This window comes from Erythranthe guttata, chromosome 13 (genome assembly GCF_056151865.1).
Source record: "Erythranthe guttata isolate IM_541 chromosome 13, IM_541, whole genome shotgun sequence".
NCBI classification, from domain to species: domain Eukaryota; kingdom Viridiplantae; phylum Streptophyta; class Magnoliopsida; order Lamiales; family Phrymaceae; genus Erythranthe; species Erythranthe guttata.
This window is the reverse complement of record NC_142545.1, coordinates 13,131,511-13,148,747: the sequence shown is the minus strand read 5'-3', so window position 1 is coordinate 13,148,747 and position 17,237 is coordinate 13,131,511. Positions and strand designations below refer to the sequence as shown.

The window sequence follows — 17,237 nt, the reverse complement described above, 5'->3', positions numbered from 1 at the left end:
TATTTTCTTGGAAATCTTCACTTATTCACGCATTTGATGTGAATGAAATATTTTTTAGATCGATTATAATTAGTTAGATATATATTGAGTTATTCTATCATTTTTTTTAATCCATTCGAAGATTTAAAAAAGAAAATCAGCATTTTTTGCATTTTTTTTAAATAATCTACATTATAGATCTAACATCAAAGAGTTTCGGCAAACTAAAATACATTATACTATATTTAAATTTATTATAATCATTGAATTGTACACCAACACACATGTGTAATTTATGATAAATAATTTGAATAGCTGGAACGTACATACGAAAAATATTTTTATTTATTGCAGAAAATATATATTAAAAAAAAAACCCAAAATAATAACCTAATAAAATGAGCTATTTAACTAAAAAGAACTAGAAACATAATAATATTAGTCTATAATCTACCATTCATATAGCAATATAGTAAAATATATATGATAACTCTAAACGTCTCCTCAAACTCATGTTGCAGTTGCTAATTAGCATTGGGAGTTTATTAACTATAAAACGAAACGAGCAACATAATGCGATTTATTAAAGAAATTCACAAATTATGAGTTTGGAGATCTGCAAAGTAGATGAAATGGCAACGTTAATGGCGCCTTGTTTGAGGTGATGGCTACTACGACGACTGTTCATCTCTCTCTATAATCTCTCTCTATATGCTTAGTACGATTCATGAAAGATTAAGATATGAGTAATTTATATAGAACTCTAGTTGTTACTATACATGGGAGTAGGATGAGTACGAGAAACACCCGTATCTGCAAATGCAGCCAAACAATTTCTTTTGTCGTCGATGACATAGCACCATTCTCTACTTCGATGGAAATCATTAATAGTTTTACGGTAGAATCGCTACCAAAATCTGAATCAGAGTATACAAGCAATTCCAAGGACGATGTGGACAAAAGTAAGAGACTCTGACCATGAAGATACTGCAAAAAATGAATTCCAATAATCTGTAGTAAGAGATGTAACAAACGGGCTAACGACATGAATATCATATATAATATCTAAACGACTAATAGTGAGATACACCAAACTTATACCCATAATCTACGATATAAAGTGGGATCTGACGACGGTACACTATTAGAGGATGCGTACTTTATATTGAGTTAAATAGGAGTTTCAGTAGTACGCTTGTTATGTTACATATTTCGATTGAGAAAGAAGAGCCCGATTTACTTGATTGAGAAAAAAAATAATTTCAAATTAAATCACCCAACCTTTTTATAAAAGCTTATAAATATTTAGATATTTTGTAAGATATTTTGAAAAGTTTATTAGTTTAGCCAAACAACCCCTAGGCTTTTGATTTTATTTGGCTTGTTAGTTGCAACTGAAAATATGAGAATTTGTTTGAATATATTCATCAATTTGAAAATAAAAAAAAACAGAAGAAACAATTCCCTCCAAATGATTGGGCAGCACAGAACAACCTGTCTCCCGCCACTACCCCCCCACCCCCACCCCACCCCCCCTCCCCCCTGCAACTGCATTTACCCAATAGCCACCATCATATATATACAAAATGCCAATTTCACCACAGTCTGCACCGATTCTCTCTCTCTCTCTCTCTTCCCCCCTCTCTCTCTCACTACATATAGATACAACATATACACACACAATTTTATATCCCGAGAGCACACGCGTATTGATACGCATGACGTAATACGCACCGCACCAGCACCATAGTTTATACCACTATATATACTCATAAAAAAACCGTTTCTCTCTCTCTTTCTCTCTCTATCTCTCTCTCTCTCTCTCTCTCTCTCTTCACATATATATATAAAAGCTAAATGCTCTCTGCTTTAGATTCCGTCCTTTAAGCTTTCTTCTCGAGAACTCATTCGTCTTCTCCCCATTGCCAAAAGCCGTTGTAACGGAGCCGAGACGAATCAGCATCGGTGCTTTTAAGTTTTAACGAATACTGACGTCAACATTCCTTCAATTTTCAGGTCAGTTTTCATTCTCCGCCCCCTCTTCTCTGCAGCGAATTACGTTCGTGCTTAATTCTCTCTCTAAATTGAGCACCGAGTCCGGCGATTTAATTCGACGTCTGTAATGTTTTTCTGATCTTCCGCTGTAAGTATGAATTTGTTTGCGATCCAGATTATTGATTGTACTGTGAATCGAATTAACTGCTTGAAATTGCCTGCGAATGTTGCTGTTTTTCTATTATTTTTTGGTTGATGCTATTGATTGACTGACTACGTAGCATTTCCGTTGATTATTGCTTTGAATATGGAAATCGGTTATGGAGTTTGAGTTCTGGAATTGACTGTATGCTGAAACGAATTTTGTTGTTGGCAAACGATCTACTAATGATATGGAAACCGTAGATGTTTAATTGATGTATTTTTACTGTATCGGAAGTGGTTTTGAAATAAATTGGGGAAAAAAATGGTTGAAGTTTGGAACGGAAACTATTCGGAGGGGATAGAAGAATATACCGGATAGTTTTCGTTCAGAAAGAGTCACGGAAATGAATATTGGATTATAGCCTGTTTATCTTCTGAATCTTAATCAATATTATGAACATGCATCATAGTACTTAAATGTTAAAAACGAGGACGAGTCAAATAACTAATCTGAAAATATTATGTTTGAAACTTGTGATTTAGTTGAGAAGCAAGCCCCGAGTGTAGTGGAGAACGTTGTTATTCTCAATGATTGTGATGAGGAATTGTCGGCAAAATTTGATCCCTGATTAGATTGGAGAATATAAGAAGTAAAGACGAAAACAGAAAACTGTAGTTCTGTATGTCTTGTATATGGTGATCGACTATCTGATGTTATTACCGAGTAGGTTGTTGATTGAAGTAGAAACAAACAGACTAGTCTCGATAAGAGATTACGGTTATGAATGAGAAAAAAAAGACACGAGTGCACATGAGTTTATCACGAATTTTGATTTGACGAGAGGCAGTCTTGATGCGAGCTTGTAAATCATGACAATGGTACGATGATCGGGATGTCATTTCACAAAATCCTGTGTATAATCCAGGAATATTAAGCTTTTTTTGGGGATTGGGGAAATCGGTTTAGGGGGAAGCCAAAGCACGGTCTTAGGCTTTGAATTTTGGATTAGAATATAAATGTTGTATATATATAGAACTCTTTGCTAAGTGTTTTTCATGATACGAGTATTTTGTAATCACGTTTTTTACCTGACAGACAATAGCGAAAGTATCTTTGTTCTTTGTATTTTGACGTTGATTACTTTTGGTTTCATTTCGCATTCTAATGAGGAAGTTATTTTTTATGGTTGCAGTACTGAAGTAGGAGGGAACTACCAGCGGTCTTAAATTTTTGATTCCTTGGAAGAAATCGGATACCGATCAAGTAAGTTCCTTACCCTCGTGCTGTGTTATTTTAATGTGCTTCCTTTTCTATAAGTGTCATGTACAATTATGGCTCAAGGTAATTGCCCTGTTATCCTCTGCTTAAAGATGATTTAAATCTGATTTACAGTATGGGTAATAGGAAAAATCCGGGGAAATTCCTGAGTAAGAAATTAAAGCCTGGTGTTGGTCTCGTTCGCATGTTGCTAGTTTTGGTGCTTTCGACTGTTTGATTTCCATTTTTGCCGTTATTTGCTAACACCAGTAGGTTTTACTTGATAGATGTCAATTGTGATCTACATATATTCTTTAAATCCCTTATAAATACATACATGGAACAGTATACATTTATTTTAAGGCTGAGGGTGGGGAGCTATATGGAGGAGAGGGACTCTGTGGCCGTGGATCGGCTCACAGCTAGCTCGACTCAGTGAATTGGTGTCGGTTTTGGTGATGAGAACTAGAAGATTCAGAACGAAGAAGTAAACTAAAAAGAAAAATAAAATAAAATAAAATGAAATGATAAAGAAATTAGAAGATGAAAAGTTAAATAGGAGCAGGGGACCATGTTACTCTTATATTTTAGTTATATATATTTGGTTAAGTTGACCAATGACATGCTACATCGAGTGTAATACAAAGTCCGTCTAATATATCGTCATTGATCCACTCACAATTATAAATATATGCACATCTATGATTGGATAGTATACTCACAAAAGTGTAACATAGAATAAACTCGAAGGACCGATCCCAGTTTTACAATGCCCTGTTCGGTTATTAGTGAAAATCATGCATTTGTAACTGTATTAGGACTCAGTTTATTGAACAATACAAACATGAAAATTAGATATGTTTCAGTTCCAGATTAACAATCATTCTTCTCTGTGAAAAATGGACACTTGTGTTTTGTACATAGCTTCAATTTACTAGAAAAGCGGTCTTCGTGGATTTTCGTGCTTGGTTGTGAAAGCCATACGTTTCTCCACTTGCCTTTGTTTGACAGAGAAAAAACAAAGGGTACATGCTCTTCTTTTCTGTCCCCATTAACTTTCCCATTTGGCCTACTTGCTACTTGCTACTCCTTCCCACCATCTTAATTGGCATACAACGTATGATTGAGGTGCTTTCATTCTTGTCATGGTCTGTATTTGGGGGGTACTTTAGTAAATAACTCTTGTTAGCAATTAAATATTTTCTAAAGAGTGTTATTAAAGATTTTGGAATTTTTGAGTCGAGAGAGTTTCACTTTTTTAGAATGTTTGAAAAGTGAGAAATAACAGTACCATTGCGTATAAGTCAATTTCAGTAAACGGCCCGCTGCAATTAGCATTTGAGTATTATTAATTGGAGTAGCTATCCTATGCTAATGCTATTAAATTCCATGGCCAAAGGGGGGCAAAAAAATGAGAGATGCAGTTGCATAGTTTGTGGAGAGTGTAGAGCTATAGCTTCTGCCTTACGAATCCCCTTTAGGAACCTGGTCTGACAGATGCGGATTTTTTCACGTGTCTATATCCATTTGGGACCACGGAACTAGTTAGTGACTAGTATGTGCAGCTATCAATACAATAGCTCTCTGTAGCTGAATAAGATTTTATGATTGGTTGGTTTTAGTGCTTTCGTATACTGATTAATCAGTGTGGGACATATATGATTAGGATGAGTTAAAAATATATTAAATAAGTCAATTTAAAAAAAAAATTAAATTAATAAAAAAATGCGTTCAGACAAACACGTGTTGTGTATGAACACTTATTTGATCACATACAAGTTTTAAAATTCCTCTGCTTTTCCACAGTAAAATTTAGATATTTTTTTGCTATATTTCCAGTAATTTGTGCAGGAAAAGGATAATGCAAATAGCATAAAAAGTAAAGTATATTTCCGGGACCAATTCACATGAAAATCCGTACCAAAAAATTCTATGTTACACAATGATTTTAATCTGTGTATATGTGTGCTTGGTGGGTGATTATTTAACCAGGATTTAACTTGGTATCAATAGTTCAAATATTCCATAGAACCCGGAAATCATAATCTCGTAGTTGGGCCCACCTAAAAAACAGAAAGGTACATTTCCCCACACAAAGACCCATTTGGATAATATAATAATAATTAATTAAACTAATCACACGCCCATCAACATCCAATTTAGGATTAAACAAATTAAACCCAAAAACCTGCTTAATTACACGGACACTGACGTTGATGTGTAAATTATTATTATATTATAAAAAAAATACACATACGCAGACGAATACAGTACTTACAGTGGTTTTCTCACTCCTTGTCCGTAAGCAGTAAGTAGCCCCCAGGTTTTTTTTCTAGCGTTTTCTTTTAGCAGCGAGAAAGTTTTCTACTACGTTTTCCAGTAGTTAGTTGAAAATCTTTGATTCCATCTGCATGGCTGTTAGGCTTTACATACCTTGTAAGGCGTACACGAGGATTCGTCGTCTTCGCTCCTTGTTTCTCTCTGGCTATCCTATTTCTCTGCCACCCGGAGAATCTTCCAACCACCGCCACTTCACTACTACTTTCTCTCTCTATTCTTAACTAGACCACCAATTCTTGGTTTTAACTCCCTGTTCTGCGAGAGCTTGCTTTACGTTTCTACAAGAGTAGCTTTCCTTTGATATAATTTTGTGATCGAATTAATTGGTAAGGCGTTGCATTTTCCTTTTTACCCCCTTTTCCCATGTTCTTTATTGATGCTTTCTTGAGCAGCTGTTTTTGATTATTTTCATGTAAGCAATGTGTTTGAGTTTTAGTCTACATCAGAATTTCAACGGAAAATCACTTTCCCACCTTTTTCTCTTTGCTAAATGTGTTTCTGAATGAATGTATATGCATGTTTCTGCGTGTAAGAAAGTATGCACACTAGTACAGATATTTGTTTATCCAGTGGAATCAGAGTTGTTTGGTATCTGTTATCCTGGACAAACTTAGGCTACCGAAATGGATGATTATAATCTCAGTTATCAATGTCGGGGAAATGATGGTAGACCCCACTCCCCCCAACAAAATTCTATGGATCTCATTTCTTTGTTTATCTTTTTCGTTGTCTGTCCTCAAGAGTCAAATGTCTGTTGCAAAATGTCCTTTAGCATCAAAATCTATGCTGATAGATACTTGCAGATTTTTGTGCAATTACTTATAGTTACTCCATTTGTGATAATCAAAATGCAGGGCAACTGGTTTGTGGCATACTTGAACTGTATTGAACTTTTTGGAGGTAAACCTGCATTTGCATATATGGCTCGTAACAACCATAACGACAAATCACAAGTTCCCAACACTCGAGTGGGGCGGCTCTTGAGAGAAAGGGAGCTGAGAAGAAGTGGTAGAACCTCTGATGCCACTGACGGCATCAGAGGGCTTGAGATTTCTGATATTGACTCTTCTTCAGGATCTTCGTCTACAGAACACAACGTGGAAAGCGAAGAGCCGGAAAGTCCTGAGCGCAGGCCGATCAAACAGAGATTGTTAGTGGTTGCTAATAGACTTCCTGTATCTGCAGTGAGAAAGGGTGAAGATTCGTGGTCACTTGATATAAGTGCAGGGGGTCTAGTGAGCGCTCTTTTGGGTGAGCATATAGTTTGTACTGCACTTTTCTGGTGATTTACTTTGTTGCTCATTTGTATCTCATCTATTTGCATTCGATTTGTGCTAATGCTCGTAAATGCAACTTGCAGGTGTGACGGACTTTGAGGCACGATGGATTGGCTGGGCAGGTGTTAACGTACCGGACGAGATTGGGCAGAAGGCACTCACTAAGGCTCTAGCTGAGAAGGTGAAACAAGTCTTTGGGAATTTAGTTCTATTGCCATAAATTTTCAAACAAAGTGCAACGCTCTAACATCTCTGATCCTGGATACTGCTCTTTAATATTTTTTTTTTGGTTTACTGCAGCGGTGCATACCTGTTTTTCTGGATCAAGAGACTGTTCACCAGTATTACAACGGGTACTGCAACAACATTTTATGGCCTCTTTTCCACTATCTTGGACTTCCACAAGAGGACCGCCTTGCAACTACCAGGAGTTTCCAATCGCAGTTTGCTGCATACAAAAAGGCAAACCAAATGTTCGCTGACGTGGTCATCGAACACTATGAAGAGGGTGATATTATTTGGTGCCATGATTATCATCTCATGTTTCTTCCAAAATGCCTGAAGGATTATAACAGCCAGATGAAAGTTGGATGGTTTTTACATACGCCTTTCCCATCTTCCGAGATCCACCGAACACTGCCATCACGATCAGAACTACTGCGTGCGGTTTTATGTGCGGATTTGGTTGGGTAATATGCTTCTCACTCCATAATGGATCACACATCTAGAATTTAGTGAGATCAAGAAAGCAACTCAAGAAGTATAGAAAGTGATTTTCAAGCCCTTCCAAAGACTGTTTATAATGCAAATATGAATTTCAACAATAACATAGCATATCTGATTTGTAAAGGAAAGCAAGGTTTTTCTTTACTTTCTTTATAAAATTAAAAATTCAAACCAAGAGCGGCCAATTTATCAACTAGCATTGCCTATTAAGCATTTTGTTATGTGCCAGGAAGGTTGGTTTCAGTTATGTGCTTTCTTTATTGAAGTCTAATATTTGAGCACATCTGTTCTCTTAACTTTATATTAACCTCGCTAACTCTTCAAAAGTTGGATTTATTTCCAGTTTCCACACCTATGATTATGCAAGACATTTTGTAAGTGCTTGCGCTCGTATTCTCGGACTAGAAGGTACTCCTGATGGTGTAGAGGATCAAGGGAGACTAACTCGTGTGGCTGCAGTAAGTTCACATGAAGTTATGTGGAATATTCGCCTGTTTTTTTTTTATAATAATTTCCTCATAAATCACGACCTCGTATTTTTCTCCTTTATTTGCTGAATACAGTTCCCAATAGGAATCGATTCAGAAAGGTTTACTCGTGCTCTTGAAGTTCCTAAGGTCCAGGAACACATTAGAGAATTAAAAGAACGATTTGCTGGAAGGGTGGTATGTTCATGACTTCTAGTATGATTAGATTTCCAGCCCCTTGACTTTATACGCTAATGAATTTTAAGGATATGTGAAGTGTTATTGTGAAAGTCTTACATGACTATCTTGAACTGAGTTTGATTTAACTTCGTTTCCAGTTTAATTTGTTTCGCCTTTCCTTACTAGTTCTTAACATTCATCTGGTCTTTGTATTAAAACTAAATTTCTTTCAGGTAATGCTTGGTGTGGATCGCCTTGATATGATCAAAGGAATTCCTCAAAAGATACTAGCATTTGAAAAATTTCTAGAGGATAGTCCGGAATGGCGTGATAAGGTGGTTTTGCTGCAAATTGCTGTACCTACAAGGACAGAAGTTGCTGAATGTACGCTCATGCAAAATTTCCTTTTCCTTTCTTTTTTTACCTTTAAGCTTATACTGTTATTTATGTGTCTTTCCCATTCCAAAATGTCATTTGATTTAGTTTCGATTCATTAATCTTCACAGATCAAAAACTTGCAAGTCAGGTTCATGAAATTGTGGGGCGGGTCAATGGAAGATTCGGAACGTTGACCGCAGTTCCAATTCATCATCTGGTTAGCATTTTACTCGGGACGTCAGTTATATTGTTTTTGCTGCTTAAATATGCATCTGCAGAGTCTTCCAAAATTTTTGCTCACATTATATCTATTTTTATTCATCATAAGAGAAATATACTTTGACCTATAGCAGAGAGTAGAACTCCTGAAAATAATCACATACAGCATGAAGACATTTTAGTTGCAGAGTGATTATCATTCTTAGTTTTATTTTAATTTTCTTATGACTCATGATTATCAATATTATTCACATGAGTTTTTAAAATTTTTTGAAGCAATATGTTTTTTTTGCAGGACCGTTCTCTCGACTTTGCTGCCTTGTGTGCAATTTATGCTATCACTGGTAATAATAGCTCTTGCTTAAATCTTATTCAAGTCTGATAGATTAAATTCAGTTTATGCTTTTATTTATGACTACCAAACCCCCAACATTACATGTTCATTGTACATTAACTGTAGAAGCCATCTCAATCACTAAATACTGAAATGCAGTACAATATTAGCCATTTCTCTTACCCCAAAAATTAACTGAAGTAATTTGGTTATATTTTTGCTGCTTGACTTATTTATCAGATGTAGCACTTGTCACTTCCTTGCGGGACGGAATGAATCTTGTCAGCTATGAGTTTGTAGCATGTCAAGATTCCAAGAAAGGGGTTCTCATCCTCAGTGAAGTAATTTACTTACTCTGCAATTTATCTGACACTTAGACTACCCATGCATGTATGAATCAAAAAAAAAAAAAAAGACTACCCATGCATGTAACTTGCAATCAACTTTATTTGTCGGAAACAGACACATTATTCTTTTTAATTCTACAAAAGGTTCAGCTGATTGAAGGAAACAACTACAGATGTATTTTGAATTTTGAAATGCACAAGCTCTGAATCTGCACATGACATGTCTTTTAATTGGTTCTTTCCGCAGTTGCTAAGTGTTGTATTCATTAGCTGGTGGGTTTATAAGTTTCTTCTAAACCCTTGGCGATAGTCGATACCACCTAATGTTTCCAATGATTACCGTAAATTTGTTATTTGTCGAACTATGTTAAATTTTTCAATCTGCATTTGCTCTTTTGATTGTTTGATTACGATTATGCTTTGGTTTCTCCTGTACAATTAGTGAATGCTTTTGCATACTTGTAGTTTGCTGGAGCAGCACAGTCTCTTGGGGCTGGAGCGATTCTCATAAATCCTTGGAACATAACTGAAGTTGCTGCTGCAATAGGCCAAGCTCTGAATATGCCTGCTGAAGAAAGAGAGAAACGCCACCATCATAACTTTCAGCATGTAACAACTCATACTGCTCAAAAGTGGGCTGAAGTCTACGTAAGGTGTGTAAATAATAACACGTATTTGAATATTCCTGATAAATGGTGGGAATGATGTACATAGAAGGAACTCAAGGAATTGTACAGAGATCTTATTTAATTTGAGATTTAGTAAGCTTAATATTTATATTTACATATATATACATATTAATGAACTAAAACCAATATACTGTTTAATACGGTTAATCTGTAGCATAAGATGTGATAATTGAACATTAGTAGGCTTAGTTTACTATTAATTAGGAGTACTTGTCTAATAGGTTATCTTAATAATTATGATAGTCATTATATATTTATTGTATCTTGCTTTCACCGCTATCCTCTTTGAGAATGTCCTATCAAAGCTATATCATCTAAGTTAATGTAGTTTATGGTAATTAATGAACATAGGAAATAAATCGTTCTCCTTTTCAAATGTTCTAAGTTACGAAAACCGAATAGCGGTGGACTTGGTAATGTTTTTGATTTGGAGAACTAGTTGCACCTAAAGTCTAGTAGGGAAAATACTAAACTGTTGAAAGGGATTAATAACGAGTATATAGTGAAAGAGAATATATAAACACATTCAGATGTAAGTAAATGTACATGGGAGTTTTTGTGCAACTAGATGATAAGCAGTCGAATACCACGAATATATAAAAAATTCTATGTATAGTGTGCAAAGAACCATGTGAAGTATTTTTCATGGATATCAGTTCACTTACGTAGTGGAGACAAATTCTATGCGAAGTTATTTCCAGCTAAATATTTTTAGTTGGAGTTAATTTGTGTTCAAGTGTCGATCTTAGTGATTTGCAATCATTTGACAGTTGGTTTGTTCTTTACAAAGATGACTTTGTTTTTTTCATAGTTGCTTTGGTAAGTACTCTTGTGTTCTTTGACTACTTTTAAATAGAAGTATATAAATGAGATTATGGAAAATATGCACGTTCTCCATTCTGGCTAATCTATGACGAATAAAATATTCTTTGAACTAGTTGTCAAACAACACGTTTAATAATGAGTATTGGAAGATATGTATTGAGATGTTTGAGTAATGTCCCCTTACTTGCAAGAGGAGTTCGGTATGATGCTTAGCATGTAAATGGTATTGGTTGGTTATGGAGCTTGAATCTATGTCTTTTTTTTTGGCTAGCTATAATATCAATGTAACCATATTGACAGATCACTTCACTAAATGTTTTGATATTCCGAGACGGATAATTAATATATGCAGGTATAACTTAGAACCTCATAAGTCGTAATAATGAAGCCAAATTTTAGTTCACAAATATAGACTATTTCACGTCGCTGGCTATTTATTTGGATGAATCTTTTTTACTAATTGGAATCGGAGAATCTTGGCCACGTTAGCAATTAGCATTACATGCCCGGTAGGCTGTTTGAGTGAATTGTAGGTTTTTATGGTATTGCAGTACAGTTTAAAAAGTTTTAGACTATAACGTACTTGTTTCCATTCATTCATATTGGTTTGTTTAAAATGCAAAATCTGACATCATCAATCTGATACTTATTTAAATAAAACATTCGTGGAAATAGTGCCAAAATTTCATTATTGCTGGTCGCAAACCTCTCGAACGGTGACGTATAATGGGATAACAGTTGCCAGCTGTCCCAGATTGCTTTAACTTATTTGTCGTGGCGTTTTCGTTTTTAATACAGTAATGAAGGCCAGATCTTACTCTATTTATTCCCAGAACTAAGATTTTAGCTGTTATTACCAAAATTGTTTATACTATGGTTTACCTGAAACTTAAGCATTCCTTGGTTGATGCTTGCAGTGAACTGAACGATACTGTTATTGAAGCTCAGCAGAGAATAAGAATAGTTCCACCTCAACTTCTTGCCGGTGATGCAATCAGGCGTTACTTGGAGTCGGACAATCGGTTACTGATACTGGTACGCTCGATTTCACTTACTGAGTCTTAAATTTCAGACTAAGCATCAGATTAAAGTATGCTCATGTACTTCACTTATATGTCTTGATGCTAATGCTGTAGTTTCTGTTATTTAATGCGGTACTACAAGCATTAAGAACACTTTTTCAAATCGATATTCTTCTGCTTTGTAGCTAGCCTATTGTGGGAAATATTTACTTGCGGACAATATCTAACATTTGGGAATATATCTCCTGTGAATAACCAGCTTTTGAAGTGGTACACCTTTAATAATTAACCTTGAGATTTACGTGATCGACCACCCACTAAGGTTAATTAACTACAAAGTGTCAAATGATTTGAATGAAAAAATGTTGGTCGGCGATCTAATGTGAAGTGCTGCATTTCGTAGTTTCGTAGTGAAAGTAAATTGCAATTAAGTAGTTGCAGTCTTTGATTCAGAATTTTTGAACTGGTTTATGTCCATGAAACTTGCCATATTAGTGCCTACGATGAATAAAACCAGTGAAATTTTCATTGAATAAAGTCTCACATGAAAAGATAACCAAAAAAAAAAATGTGGGGTTCGAAAACTTTAGGAACCTACTCCGACCATATATCATTATCTTCAATACCTTTTTGCTGTTCTTATAGTGGTAGAACAAGCATTAATTACTGATGATTATTTTATTAGAGATGATATTATGCTATTTTCCGAACATGGTTGCTGTTTTCTATATCCACACCTGTCATAGATAATAATTTTTAAAGGATTGGTTTGGAGGGTTGGATTTCGGAAACAAGTAGAGATTATCATTAGCTGAAGCAATTGTATACATTTGAAATATATTTAGTGATCTCTCCTATGAATGAAGTTTCATGCTGAGATGAGCATATCATAATTTTGTCTCTTAAGTAATAAAATCATCTATTCTGAAACTGTAAATCTGATTCCTAATAAAAGAAAGTATCAGTAGCGGAAAAAACCGCGTCGATCTTTATTTTTTTTCTTTTCTTTTTTTTTTTGAGAAAAGGTGGCAGTAAGGTATTAATTCTAGCACTATATAAATAAAATACTTTTAACCTGTTTATCGACTATCGTGCAGGGTTTTAATGCTGCATTGACTGAACCATATGATATTCCTGAAAGAAGAGGGAGAGATCAAATAAAAGAGATGGAGCTTAAATTACATCCCGAGTTAAAACAACCTCTGACAATGCTTTGTAGTGATCCAAAAACAACAGTGCTGATCCTCAGTGGAAGTGACAGAAATGTTCTGGATGATGTGCGTCGTCTATTATTCTCCGGTCTTTCCTTGTTTGAGTCGCTGCTCTGTATCTTATCCAATTATGGTTGTGCAGAACTTCTGGGAGCACGACTTATGGTTGGCAGCCGAGCATGGTATGTTTCTACGATCCACGAAAGGAAATTGGATGACCACAATGCCTGAGAACTTAAATATGGATTGGGTCGATAGTGTAAAGGTACGTGTAATGGTATTTATATCATCAAAACATCTTTTTATCCGAATATTGTAAAAATAAAAAAGAACTTGCTGCTTTTGGCAACTATTTCAGCATGTTTTTGAGTACTTCACTGAAAGAACCCCAAGATCGCATTTCGAGGAAAGGCACACTTCACTTGTGTGGAACTACAAATATTCAGGTGAAGGAGTTCAATTATGTCGTTGAGGTTCTTCGATTCGTTCCTTTTTTCTAGAATGTTCCCCCCCACCCTAATTTTTACATTCTTTCTTCAGATGTTGAATTTGGAAGATTGCAAGCTATGGACATGCTGCAGCATCTTTGGACTGGCCCGATATCTAATTCATCCGTTGATGTTGTCCAAGGAAGCCGCTCGGTTGAGGTGCGAGCAGTTGGGGTTACAAAGGTATCTATTACTATACCTAGTAAGTGCATATATGTACTTTTTTGTTTTTAATTTTAATAACAATTGATTTCTTTTTTTCTGGCCATTTTGCTTCACAGGGAGCGGCTATTGATCGTATAATTGGTGAGATTGTTCATAGTAAAGACATGAGCTCACCGATAGATTATGTCTTATGCATAGGGCATTTCTTGGAAAGGGTATATTCTATATTCTTTCTCTTAATAAAAAGTTAAAAAGTTGAGTAACTCGTGTATTTTTTATTTTTGTTTTACGGTCGTTGTTTTGTTGAAAGTGACTAGCTGTAGTGTCAGAAACTGGATGAAAATCCCATCAGACTATTTTTTTTCCATCTCAACTATGTAACTAAAGTAATTCTAGGTAACTAAATCAGGTTTAATAGCGGTTTATCTGCGTACGTGTAGAATATAGATACTAGATTTAATTCATCTTTTCTCAAGAGCTTTCTATCTCTATTTGCATTCGTGTCGAACCTAGATACTATGCATGATAGTGAAATTATTTTTTTCATCGGCCTATCCGCAGCTGTCGAGCACCACTGAAATATAATTCAATGACACCTTCGGGAGATCTCTAATCTCTATGAGTTATAAATCATTACATAACCTCTCTCGTACCGATAACTCGCAGTTATAAAAAGAATTACTTGGAAGTCTTGTTTCTTGAAAAGAGTAGAATCAAGTAAAGTTAGAACTCAGAACTAAAACTCAATGTCCTTTATTATTTACTTCAATTTCTCTAAAATATGAAATCCTATATCTTGAATATTCTGAGTTTGCTTAATTTCATTTCAGGATGAAGACATCTACACATTTTTCGAACCCGAGCTTCCTCCAGATTCAATGGGTGGATCAAGATCAAAATCATCAGACTCAACAAGCAGACATGGGAGTGAAAAAAGGCCAACTCCAAAGCTTCAAACTGTCGGGAGAAGCAACAGCTCAAGGAGATCGAGCGGCGGCAGCAGCTCAGGGAGCGGCAGGCGGTCAACACAGGAGGAAACTGCTTGGAACGTAGTCGATCTCAAGTCGGAGAACTATTTCTCTTGTGCAGTTGCAAGAACACGTACACATGCTCGATATCTGATCAACTCTTCGGAAGATGTGGTTAGCTTTATCAAGGAGATTGCAGCAGCTGGAGCATCACCCTCCAACTCTTCATACTGAGTTTGCCATGCTTCAGATAATAATTGATCAAATTCTTCTATCAAATCACCCCTACCCTAGCCTAGCCTAGCCTAGCATATAACCTAGCCTAGCTCTCTGGGAGCAGAGTCTAAAAGCCCTTTGTAATGTTTTAGGTTTAGTTGCTAATAACTGCCAGAAAACCTGATCTCTATCTAACCTTGGCTTCATAATATGCATATATAGGAAGTCAACATTCTTCACTCTCTCTCTCTCTCTCTCTCTCTCTCTCTCTCTCTCTCTCTCTATATATATATATATATATATATATATATATATATATATATATATATATATATATATATATATAGATTCATTTTTATGTTCATCTCAAATTATAACTAGTGAATGAAGATTAACTGGCAAATGTTAGAAATATTCTGACATGATAAATGGACTGGGATATATAATCCATCATCACTTAGCTCAAAGAAAAAGAGGTTAATCATTTCAGAGTTCACACATAGTTTTTGTCTGTAGTGGTGGAACTTGTGACATTTGGGTTTTATATGAAGAATTAGGAATTTGGTCTATTTAGGGATTTTATCCTCTAACATGTCATTTTTTTTTCAATTTTATATGCAATAACTTTGCAAATATGGTATTTTTTTAATCATATTTTGCATAAATTTTTAATTTGATGAGACGACAAATAAACTTGACGTGTTTTACATAAATTTGACATCTAACTCGCCGGGAGTTGAGTCACGTGAGTGGACGAATTTATAGAACAAGTTAAAGGAGCATTTAAAAACAAAAAAAAAGTTAAAGGTGTTAGAAAATGAAGAAGAAGACAACATAACAAAGAGAACATAAGAGAGTAAATAGAGAGAATGCAATATGTATTTCTCTTCATCTTCTTGTTGTGTAAAATACATTTACATTGTGTTGTATATATAGTACAAGAAAGACCTCTCAAAGGTCAAGAGTTACAACACTTTTAATGATGAATAATGGTGGAGATGATGGTGGGAGTTATGGTGGTGGTAGTGGGAGTAATGGTGGTGTAATGGTGGTCATCCACAATTTTAAGTTTCATAACACTCCCCCTTGGATGTCCACCATCTATGGAATATGCCTCGTTAAAAACCTTGTTAGGAAAACCCAGTGGGACAAAACCTAATCGAAGGAGAAAAGAGTACACATCCATTTAAAGCTTATGAGCGTCACACTGCCTCGTTAAAACCTTGCAAAGAAAAACCCATTGGGACAAAAACTTGGACGAAGGAAAAAGAGTACAATGTTAGAATTATTGATCACGCTCCCCCTGAATTCGACATGAGATTGAGTTTGGTCATTTTCTCAATGATTCAATGATAGATCTCCGACATATAGTTAATGATGATTGCAAAAATCATCTTTCTTCTTTAACTCGCGAGTTTAGAAAACTTCAATATTTCGGCAGCCTCTTTTGATATATTCAAAGATCGGACAATCAGTGAATGAGGCTTATCACATAAAATGATGGAAATAAATTCCATAAAACAAATGTTCGATCTATAAAATTTATCCTTCAATTGATCTCAATCTCTTTCATCAAATATGCCTATGTGAGCTCTTCAAGAGCCTCACAAGACTAAGTCATTTATATATACCATAAACGAATCATTTGATTATTCATTTCTCTAATATGGTATTCACTAAAGTGACTATACCATCATAATTATTAAGAGTAAAAAGCAGTTTACCCCCTAAACTATGGGCCGATTTGCACTTTACCCCCCAAACAAAAAAAATTTGCACGTTTTTACCTGAACTCGTTAATTCGTTGCACGGTGCCCCCTAAACTCAATTTTCCGGCAATTTTGACCGGAAAGTTGAAACATGTGCCTTGCACGTGACATTTGCAGGGATATATTTGTCTATTCACTTACATCTTGTATATTAAATATAAATTAATCTTTAAAAAACAAAAAAAGAAATAAAAACAAAAAAAACAAAAAACTAAAAAAGAGAAAAATATATTCGGATCA

The 17,237-nt window shown here is 35.3% G+C and overlaps 1 protein-coding gene across 3 annotated transcripts; it reads left to right on the top strand.

Moving 5' to 3' along the window:
• The first annotated feature begins 1,516 nt into the window (after positions 1 to 1,516).
• Positions 1,517 to 15,467, top strand: LOC105957133 (alpha,alpha-trehalose-phosphate synthase [UDP-forming] 1). Of its 3 annotated transcripts, none has more exons than XM_012981062.2 (19): positions 1,517 to 1,995; positions 3,312 to 3,382; positions 6,571 to 6,967; positions 7,077 to 7,174; positions 7,294 to 7,682; positions 8,063 to 8,177; positions 8,283 to 8,384; positions 8,600 to 8,750; positions 8,873 to 8,961; positions 9,259 to 9,307; positions 9,538 to 9,638; positions 10,110 to 10,297; positions 12,076 to 12,193; positions 13,278 to 13,457; positions 13,534 to 13,656; positions 13,750 to 13,837; positions 13,932 to 14,062; positions 14,161 to 14,259; positions 14,875 to 15,467. In XM_012981062.2, exons 3-19 carry the CDS (start codon positions 6,637 to 6,639, stop codon positions 15,244 to 15,246), a joined length of 2,724 nt encoding a protein of 907 aa, XP_012836516.2. In that variant the 5' UTR covers positions 1,517 to 1,995; positions 3,312 to 3,382; positions 6,571 to 6,636; the 3' UTR covers positions 15,247 to 15,467. The 3 variants fall into 3 exon arrangements, with proteins under 3 accessions (XP_012836516.2, XP_088668413.1, XP_012836518.2); XM_088812287.1 differs by having other exon boundaries at positions 1,582 to 2,122; XM_012981064.2 differs by lacking the exons at positions 1,517 to 1,995; positions 3,312 to 3,382 and adding an exon at positions 5,538 to 6,042.
• Positions 15,468 to 17,237: the final 1,770 nt, after the last annotated feature.

Bases quoted from the DNA above. Each gene is read 5' to 3' on its own strand.
- LOC105957133 (XM_012981062.2), top strand. From the start codon at position 6,637: ATGGCTCGTAACAACCATAACGACAAATCACAAGTTCCCAACACTCGA. The intron at 8,751-8,872 runs GTACGCTCATGC...TAATCTTCACAG, and splicing joins AAGGACAGAAGTTGCTGAAT to ATCAAAAACTTGCAAGTCAG. The intron at 13,657-13,749 runs GTACGTGTAATG...CAACTATTTCAG, and splicing joins ATTGGGTCGATAGTGTAAAG to CATGTTTTTGAGTACTTCAC.